This window comes from Priapulus caudatus, unplaced genomic scaffold (assembly GCF_000485595.1).
Source record: "Priapulus caudatus unplaced genomic scaffold, Priapulus_caudatus-5.0.1 Scaffold7, whole genome shotgun sequence".
NCBI classification, from domain to species: Eukaryota; Metazoa; Priapulida; class Priapulimorpha; order Priapulimorphida; family Priapulidae; genus Priapulus; species Priapulus caudatus.
In genome coordinates, this window is record NW_014577068.1 from 856029 (window position 1) to 866655 (window position 10627).

At 40.7% G+C, this 10627-nt stretch overlaps 1 protein-coding gene across 1 annotated transcript in view; it reads left to right on the forward strand.

The window, feature by feature from the left end:
* The first annotated feature begins 1927 nt into the window (after positions 1-1927).
* Positions 1928-10627, forward strand: part of LOC106805704 (phosphofurin acidic cluster sorting protein 2-like) — a 92093-nt gene continuing 83393 nt past the window's right edge. Inside the window, exon 1 of the mRNA XM_014807410.1 lies at positions 1928-2043. Within this exon, the coding sequence (XP_014662896.1) occupies positions 1934-2043 (110 nt within the window). The 5' untranslated portion in view covers positions 1928-1933. The remainder of the gene's footprint in view (positions 2044-10627) is intronic.

A 10627-nucleotide genomic window follows, 5' to 3' on the forward strand; every position in this document is an offset into this window, starting at 1 on the left:
CGTATTTGACAATTTATTTTGCATGTTACAGACCGAGGGCTAATCACAAAAGTGCAATTATATTTATACCTAAATGCTATTTAACCAAACGATATTCATTTTAGGGTAATTGTATCATATTATAACTGAAACTATAGCCTCGTCTACACGACGAACCTTAACACGAGTTAAGCTAACTCGAGTTAAGCGTTAACTCGAGTTAGCGATATGTAGCGTCTACACGACAACACCCGATAGCGATTATTACGATTTATTATGCATGCGTGCGTGCGTGTGTATGTAAACGTGCGTGCGTGTGTGCGTTGCGTGTGCACGTATACGTGCGTGCGTGCGTGCGTACGTGTGTACGTACACGTGCGTTCGTGCGTGCGTGCATGCGTGCGTGCGTGCGTGTGCACGTACACGTGCGCTGCATGTGTGCGTGCGTTGCATGTGCACGTACACGTGCGTACATGAGTGTGTGTGTGCGTGTGCAAGTACACGTTCGTGCGTGCGTGCGTGCGCAGGTACACGTTCGTGCGTTCATGCGTGCGTGCGTGCGTGCGTGTCACGTACACGTGCGTGCCATCGCTGAGTGCGTACATGTGCGTGCGTGCGTGCGCGTGTGCGTGCGCGCGTCCGTGCGTGCGTGCGTGTGCACGGTCCACGTCCGCGTGCATGCGTGCGTGCGTGTGTATGTAAACGTGCGTGTGTGCATGCGTGCGTGGGTGCGTGTGCACGTACACGTGCGCGCATGCGTGTGTACTTACACGTGCGTGCATGCGTGCGTGCGTGCGTGTGCACGTACACGTGCGTGCATGAGTGTGTGCGTGCGTGCGCGCGTGCGCAGGTACACGTTTACGCACGCACGTGTACTTGCACACGCACGCACACACTCATGCACGCACGTGTACAGCATGTGCACGTAGGCGTGCGTGCGTGCGTGCATGCGTGTGCACGTACACGTGCGTGCGTGCGTGTGCACGTACACGTGCGTGCATGAGTGTGTGCGTGCGTGTGCAAGTACGCGTGCGTGCGTGCGTGCGTACGTGTGTACGTACATCTTACTAGTGCTGCCGCCTATCGTGGAGGTTAAGCTAACTCGAGTTAAGCGTCTACACGGGCCTTAACTCGAGTTAAAGTAACTCAAGTTAGCTTAACCTCGATCGACTGGCGAGGTTAAGCTAACTCGAGTTACCTTAACTCGAGTTAAGGCCTTGTGTAGATGCTTAACTCGAGTTAAGGTTCGTCGTGGAGACGAAATTAATAAATAAGAAACACCCTCGGTCTGTAGCCCTTGGCTGAAAAGTGGTTTTGCGCATCTTATCAGATCGTGCGCTTTGAGTGGCGCCACCGTCGTTGTAATCAAACTGTAGTCGTTAGTTTTAAAACATTTTTTAATAATATTTCTAATGGTGATTAAACCATGAAACTTTTTATGTAGCGTAATTTTAACCTAAATTAACTGAAAATAACCCTAGAACATAGAGTAAACGATTCCCCATTGGTTAATCAATGGTATATAATATAATCAATCGTTTAATAATAAAATAAATATAATAAACTGTTATATTGCTCAGTTAGTATTGCCTTACTAACCCTTACCCCTTCCTCCACTGGGCCAAAAAGAAATCACTTAATAGTCATTATTCTGTGGCTCTACCTTACCACCTTACCTACCCGTGCGGCCGTGCCACCCTACACTCCGCAACTGTGGGGCCTGCTCCAATACTCAGGAGACGGTATAAAAGCAAAAACACATTTTATTATCTAATATTATGCATATATAAATTTGGCGTATAGAAGGTAGGACTCGTGTTTAGTTACTTTATTGTATCTACGAGTAAATATGCTACAATTAAATGGGTTGGTGATATTATGCGTGTGTTTGTGCGGTAACATGGGTGCGATGTGAATCGGATGGTCTATTGTTAATGGGAAGGAAACTGCTACCATGGCGGACAAAATACAGAAGATGACGAGTCCGGCGGGTGTAAAACCCGTCCCAATGAAGCTTTTTGCCACGTGGGAAGTGGATAGGACAGCCCCAAATTGTATACCAAGGTTAGTGGCACATGTCTTTAATCTAATTAAAAATCCGTCCTTTGGTTTTACAGAATATATGTCGACTGACAATTTCTGCTGTTCTTTATTATTTGGGTGGTGAAAGCCGACGTCTAACTTGTTGTAGTAAAACCACTGGCACTGTCACTGATTGTGCTAGTAGTAGTACTTCAACTTGTACTGTAGTTGTAGTAAATAACAGTTCTTTGCAGCCTGTATGAGACTTGCACTACTGCCGCTACTAGTACTACTACTAATAATGATAAGACTGATATATCTACTAGTATTATTAATAATAACAGTAACAATTATATTTGGATTTTCGGCTTGCCTTTCAAAATATCAATACGCAATAGACAATATTGTCATTATTGATGTCAATATTATGAATATACGCAGAATCGGAGTTTGTATACAATACATCATAAACTAAGTAAATTAATACTAAACTACTTAACTAACCCCAACTTCTTGAAGTAAACGAACTGTGCAAGACAGCAATAAGGTGTTTGAACTGGAGGTTCTCGTTTTAGACCTTAACTTAAGTTTAACTTAAGTGTAATACTAATAGTAATATTAATAACGTTCATGTAATTTGGGTTTTTGACCGAGTCTGTGATATGCCTTATCGCCAATCGGAACAGCAAAATGCGTCATGGGATAGGAAAAGGGGCATTACTAGGGCCGCCACTGCCATGAGCGGTTAGCAGCCGGCTGCACGCAATAGGCGTCAGTATGCATGCGCGATACCGTTCGCATATATTTGCAGGGTTCTCCCTACGTTGCGCAAACGGGGCGCGCGCGCCCCGTTTGGGAAAACTCCCCCCTGTTTCAATCGTTGCGCCCCGTTTAAATTACCTCCGCCCCGTTTAAATTCCACCACAATAAAAGTTTGCCAGCGAGGGAATCGATCGTCAAGAATTCCCATTCGACCAGGACACCCGGCGCGTGTATTTTTACCGTGCAACGCATGCACTGCAGACAATACACAAGTACAAACAGTCAACCTGTCCCACACCCAACACTAACTGTACACCGACTTGGCTATCTTATATATACAAGAACCCCAAATACTGTCTATGGTGTGGTGACGATTTTACGCATTAATTAGTGGTACGGTAAAAAAACACGCCCCCGGACCCCCCTAGTTCCCCCCTCCCTCCTCCCCCTCCCCTCCCCTCCCCCCTGTTTGAATTTCATCCTGGGGAGAACCCTGTATTTGGTAATTATTTAGACTAATCGTGCTTCAGCAAACTGAAAATTCACAGAGATTATAGCTAAGACGTGTTTATATTCATCTAGATTTGTAGAAATGTAACTCAACTCGTTCGTGAGATATGATAGTTAGTACCATTTCCTATCGCCCATAGCCGTGCGTATAGCCGGCTGCACGCAATAGGCGCCTATGCCCGATACCGCTCGCATATATTTGGTAATTAATTAGACTAATCGTGCTTCAACAAACTGAAAATTCACAGAGATTATAGCTAAGAGATGTGTCTATATTCCTCTAGATTTCTAGAAATGTAACTCGACTCGTTCGTGAGATATGATAGTTAGTACCCTTTCCTATCACCCATAGCCGTGCGTATATTACCTATGAGCGACGATCGATGCCCCCTTTTCTATCCTAACATGCTTTGCGGTGGTGCGCCATCTGGTGATATTTACCGATTAGCAATAAGGTCTATTGACATTGTTACTGTTCACCGCTCTATACCAGGTACTAAGGTAGGTTCGTGTATTGCACGAGCGACGTTAGACACTGTATAGACGTTTAGTCTTACAGCTGTGTTCTGCTATCCCTGGGTAATGATAATACTGCTCAGCTCTACCATGTAACCCTGAGATTCTTACTACGGGGCTATGAAAAAAAACATTAGCACAAACATAATGTATATCAATCCTAGGAAATTATAGGAATTTATTGGGCGAATAGAAATAATAATTTCATTATATTTCATTATATAATCATATTATGCAATTTGCAAAAGAAAATAAAGAGATAAACACCAGTCTTTCGATTGCCAGTTGGTGATACTAACTACAAAGCTATTGAGGACATTACTGTAGGCGTTGTGTCAGTATATCAAAAGAATATGCGTAATAATAAATCCTTTGTTACATTTATTGTTAGTCATAGTAATTCTATAAGCTCTTTGTTAATGAGTTATGATTTAATGTGTCATGGTTGCACGGTTGCACCACTTATAAATTAATTGTCCAGAAAATAAAAAAACTTGAGTGTGTTCATGTACATTTTCCATTTTATATACTATAACACACAAAATTCTTAGTAATTTTTATGAACGAGTAAAAAGAAGCATATATGATCTAATCGGTAAGAACATATATATTATTACTGCAGATTTTTATTTTTGTGGGTGTGTAAAAAATAGTTGTTTTCATTAAAATCTAGTAGTGTGACAAGTAGTCATTACTACTATTATCAGTTATGAATGATTATTAATTGCATATATATATATAATTATACTATTTTTTATTCACGGGTAACATGTTAAGAAAAGTGACAAAGCCATGTATTACCAAATAGATTGTCTAGTCAGGAATGAAAAGTCAGAACAATATTACAACAGTATCGATTATACTTGACACAAATATTGGTCTTGTATTTGTTAACGATCTAATATTTTCTATACTGGTAAATAGGGTATGGCTGATAAGAAAGCAGCAGCTCAGAACTATATCTACAGCATGTTAGAAAGCAAAGCAAAGGCTTGTTAGTGCTAGTAGCAGTAGAATGGCACACTACCTGTCCATTGTGTACATATATGTACCTGCCAGGCTGTATGCTACCTTTCATGTGTGCATGTAGCAGCAATGAACCGGTTCAAGCAGAATATGTAAGGGACCCCATGGTAGGAGCGGGTGGCTTGATGATTAAACCTTAAAAAGGTTGAAGTTGTGCGAGAACATTTCACGTCACCTTTTCACACAACTGTACAATTATTGCCTCACATAGTATATTGCACATATAGGCTAATACTCCATTAGGAGTGTTCCTGACTTTGATATCATTAATGATTAATGATTAATGATTAATGATTGATAACCCTAACCCTATTGGCCTAACCCTAACCCTAACCTAAATGACATTAAACCACAAACTAATATATGACCATGACCACATATATAATATATATATATATATATATGTTATTATGATTATTAATGACATTAAAGTTGGGAACACTCCTAATGGAGTATCACCCCACATATAGGGTAGTGTGTAGCTAGTGTAATGAGATTTGGTGAATTTACTCTTGAACAGTAAGTGAAGCCTGCTTGACACCAAAGTAATATAAGAATATGCACAGCTTTATATAGTCTGTGAAAAGAAATATTTTGTTGTCAATCATTTTGATAAAATTTTGATGAGTATCAAGTACTGAGATCTTGTAGTGGCATACCAGTGATGAAAATTGAGTAAGTAGTAGCCAGCCACCTAGCACCCTATAAAAGTAAAAATGTTAAGTGCCTAGCTCAAATTTGATTAATTTAGCTTATCTCGTGCAGTGCCAAAGTTTGGGATTAATATTCTTGGAATTTAAGACTAAAATGGTGCTCTATTATACTAAATGTAAAAAAGGCAAAATAATGCATATATATATTGTACTGTTACAGATATCAATAAGACAGAATCAGAATCAGTCATAAACCTAACTTAGTCTGCCTTACTGGACCACTTTATGACAAAGTGTTAGTGCCACAAGTTTTCTGCACTGGGACACAAAAATAAGTAGATTAGTAGAAAAAGCAAAGATAATAATTTTTTATACCTTTTCAGGGTTCTCCAAGCTTTTAAATTATAGCATGGGGGTGCTACTGACTGCTAGGGGGGTCCGCGGGCACGCCCCCCCCCCGGAAAATTTTTGAATTGTAGAAACTGAGATGCAATCTGGGACACTCTGTGTGTAAATTTGAAGCACTGCATGTGGGGTGAAAATGTTTGTATTGCATGGGCAAAGCCATCGGAAAATTCAAAATAATTAATGTAATAAAAATATCAAAATGTAGGGGTGAACCTGCTGGTTTGCTGGTTCCAAATGGAGTTCACCTCTCATAATTAAGAGTGTAACAGTGTAACAGTTAACAACTGTTTAAGTGTACCAGTCTACTCTACCTCGTGTTAGACGGGGTTACCTGCCCTGTAATAATGCCGTTGGAAATTAATTTACAATTTAATTCACGATTAAGATTTCTTGATGAGCTAGAAAACACTCGGATTAGAAGTATGAAAATGAACACTATTGGTGCCAGCTAGCCTACACCAGTTGGTTGGGATTGATTGTCAGTTCAGATGCAAAATATTTAAAGCAAAAGGTTATACACCATAGAATAATTTTGGTACTATAACATGCGTACATATAAGATAGCCGAGTCGGTTTTGGAGTTAGTGTTAGGGTTAGGGATAGGGATAGGGTGACTGTTTGTACTTGTGTGTGGCACTGCCGTACCTGTAGCATCGAGACCAACGTGTATTAATTGTTTGAACTTTTTGTGTATACACCAGCATGGCGGCTATGATATTTAGCATGGCAGGTGCATTTTAGGATGGCGGGGCTCGACGATAGCCTGGCAGGCCGCCAGGCTATAAGTGCCCTTGGAGAACCCTGCTTTTATTAGCTCATCTGACGAAGTCAGATGCAGCTTGTAAAATCGCATGAGCGTGCGTGCGTGCGTCCGTGCTTCAACAGTTGGGCACAAATCTTAACCGCTCTACGTACGGTCACGATATTGGGGATGTCGTCGGGGGGTAATCCGAAAACGAGTTGGGATGTCGAAGCTGGGGGTCAAAGGTCAAAGGTCAAGAGGTGTAAAAGAAGGGGGAACATTCACTCCTTAACTTAAGGTATAGGGAGGAAATGCAGAATTGCGGCACAAATCTAAACGGCTCGACCTATGCTCTTAATATTCGGTGTATAGTGTGATGGGCAGGAAACCCATCACCAGTGCGAAATTGGAGGTCACAGGTCAAAGGGCAGTGGGGGAAAGGTCAGATATCAGACATTTTCTGAGGACATGGCCTAATGGACAGAGTGAAAAACTTTTTTGTTTCAGCGCTGACCTACCATTTTTATCACTTTATTGGAAGGACCATGAAATGTGACCTGCTCCAGCATAATACGGACTAAGTCGCAAGTCATTGTTTTAAGTAATAAGCACGCACACATGTCAATGCTGAAAATGGCCTACCTGGACAAAAAATTTTTTTTTTGAAGGGCTTATCCCTGACTGGGCCCCTTACCCGGAACGCTTTTTCTCAAAAGCTGCATATTTCGGAATAAGTCGATTTCCGATCTTAGATCGGTCAATTCTTTAGATATAGCCAAATATTATATATCATTTTAAAGGTAATTAAATGATCTATTCAGATATGCACATAACTCAATTTGTAGAATTTCCTACTTAATCCTGGTTTTGCTGGAGTGGGTCACAAATGTGCTTTCCACTGACGTGCGAAGAGTAAGTGTCTGATAACCTTTTGACCCTCAAGAGGAGGGTTAAACATGGATTTGTTGACTGTTAACAAAGGACTGAACTGTGTTTGATGGTACTTGTGTGATCGTGGACTTCAGACTTAAATTTCACAGTGAAATTCTGCATGCAAAACTTACTTGAACAACGTTTACGCGCCTTAAATCATAATCATATATGAACTTCATATCTCTATATGAGATTCTGTACGTTGGGAATACGATGTCAATAGCACTTATGCAAACGTCTGTTTTTGATTAAAAGGCCAACTATAAATAGGCCTACCTCGCAGATGGGTGGCTGATAGTATCACAGCATGGGCTAAACGAAGGTAGCAACTAGTTTGGATTATTTATTTCCTGCACCTAGTCAGTATGCACGCCATCTATCGGAACAGAGTGAGAAGAATGTCCCGGAAGGATAGGTCAAATTAATATTGCGCTCAAAAGTGCAGAAAGAATTACTTTCTTAACTTCAGTTTAATCAATCTTGAGATAAGTAATTGCAGAAATGAATCGTCAAACCTACCAATGAAAATTTGCCAGTTTTGTACTGTCCTTGGCATGGCTCTCTCCGTCGACGTGACAGTAGTGTGCAATGTCGGGATATGGTGGAGCATGCTGGCTTGCAGAGCCCGATGGTTGACTGTCAGTCGAAATGTGTTGATCCTCCCCGACATTGAAGAAATCTGTACGTTATACGTGCGTCTGCCTTACCTCTGCCTGCCATCTTTGTCGAAAGTTTGGACGCCGCGCGGCGAAATCGGAATGTACATTTTAATCGATGACGTAACTGATACAGTACTTAGCGCGCAGCGTGGGTGTTATTTGTTTACAAACAATTTAGTCTGACTGACTCTCTCCCTCTCTCTCCTCTCGCCCGCTCTCTCTCTCTCTCTCTCCTCTCGCCCGCTCTCTCTCTCTCTTTCTCTTTCTCGCCTCCCTCTCTCTCTCTTTCTCTTTCTCGCTCTCTCTCTGCAATAAAAAAAATGTTTGCTGAAATGATGTGTACGCAACTGCGTATCTGCATATCTGCGCCTAACAAAGGTGTCACTACGCACGACTAAAATGTTACGTTTATAACCGTAGCAACACACCTCAGATGAGCCCAGTCGCTCTGCGGCTCTTGTTGTAAATCCATGTCCAAAATGTATTTATGTTTTTATATGCGAAATTTAAGTTGAATCGTGCAAATACCATTACTTGACTATTAATGTCCCAAACCATCGAAACTGCTGGACCAGCCGATACCAGATTATAGTGAGGTTCAACTTATAGTATCAGTATGTAGCTGCTTACAGCTTATAGCTTTAGTAAAAAGGCTACTAGGTATGCTAGGTATACTAGGTATAAAATCTTTAATGTTTTTGAGTGACAACTAAATTGTTGCTGTGTAAAACGTATCGTCACCTCTGTTTTAATGACATATAAATAAGCATGCAGTACAATGGTATAGAGTGAATGATAAATGCCAGAGGTATGGCAGAGTTAATCATCTAACCAATTTGAGGAAGTAAGCTGTCATATGACTAAGTTTGATATCGGGTTGTGTCTCTATTTTACCTGTATGCTAGTGAACCGTACAGGTTTGCTCAAACAGCCACCTGTGTTTTCTGCATTATTACAGCACCGCATTACACACGCACGCAGACCCACCTGCTCGCAGGCACTAACGCACGCATGCACTCGTCTATATAAATACACACGTAGTTTCCCTGCTGCATGGGATGAATTGTGAATGTAGTGCTGCCTTTAGTTGGGATCTCATAACAAATTCACACTGACAAGTGTGCGGTATGTATTGCCTGCACACAACACCGTATTTATGAGCATACGAGTTATATGTCATTACATAACTATTGTGAATGTAGCAATTGCTGCTCTGGTGATCAGCTTCATACTAGCAATCAATAAGTCTTACTAAGGTTCATTAGCGACAATTTCGGACTGTGTGAGAGCAGGAAGCTGTAGAGAACGTTGGTTTACGCGTGCATATTATAACCACTCGTGTGTCATGTATTAAAGTAGGAGCACGGAACTGCAAACTCACTTAGTACTTCGATATTTTTCGAGTGTTGTTAAGATCTTGAAATTCATGATCCAATGTGATATAGTAAATGCAATATCACTAGGGACTTTAGACGGATTTTAGTATACTTTTATTTGTGAATAGTGCCAACTGCCAAAAATTGTAAGATGTATCTCTAAATGGTGCAATTCATAAGAAGTGTACTGCTACTTGACTTCTTGAGAAATAAATTGCTTGCGTTACACCAAGTGACTAAAGTAAGGCTGACATGTCTTAGACCACTCGTACACCGTTTTTTTCACAAAAATATTCGATTGAAATCTGTTTAAATCGTGTTGACTCAGTTACATGATAATAGTTTTTACAGTGTAATACCACTTGTTTCTCGTGAGACCCTCTCCCTGTACTTTGACATAAAACTTAAATTAAGCAGTGGAGATGTTGTACCAGTCTTGAACTACTACGCCACTCAATGAGATACATTTTCGTCTGGTGGTTGCCGATTTCAAGTGAATTGTCGCTATACAAAAGAATGTGGTTGCAATATTTGCCATTTTATATACTATAACAGCATAAACCCATGGTAATTTGTATACTGGAGTAATCAGTAACGTATTCCCTATTAGGTGAGACTATATTTCGCTATATTTTTCTCGATTGTGCAGTTATTTACGAAATAATGCGTATAGTAGGACCCAACAGTAACAGCGTAATAATGGTTGCAACTATTGCTGCCATCATTGTTAATAAAGAGTTACCGTGAATAATGTGGTTAGTAAATGTTCTTAGAAGATATAAAGAAGATCTGCAAGTTGAATTGCTGTATCAAGAAGTATCATGCTGATTTATATAAATTGAAAAAATAAAATCCAAGGCAGTGGTGCTATGTCGAATTAAATTACTATTGTCATGCTGTTATGTTGGGAAATTGCTGTGTACATTGAACACCACCTATTATTAGAAGCATGCATGTCCAGTAAAGCATGATAGTTAGGACTGTCATCGATGCCCACCTCATCGATAAATCGCGATGGATTTGCGTCCGATATCGATATCG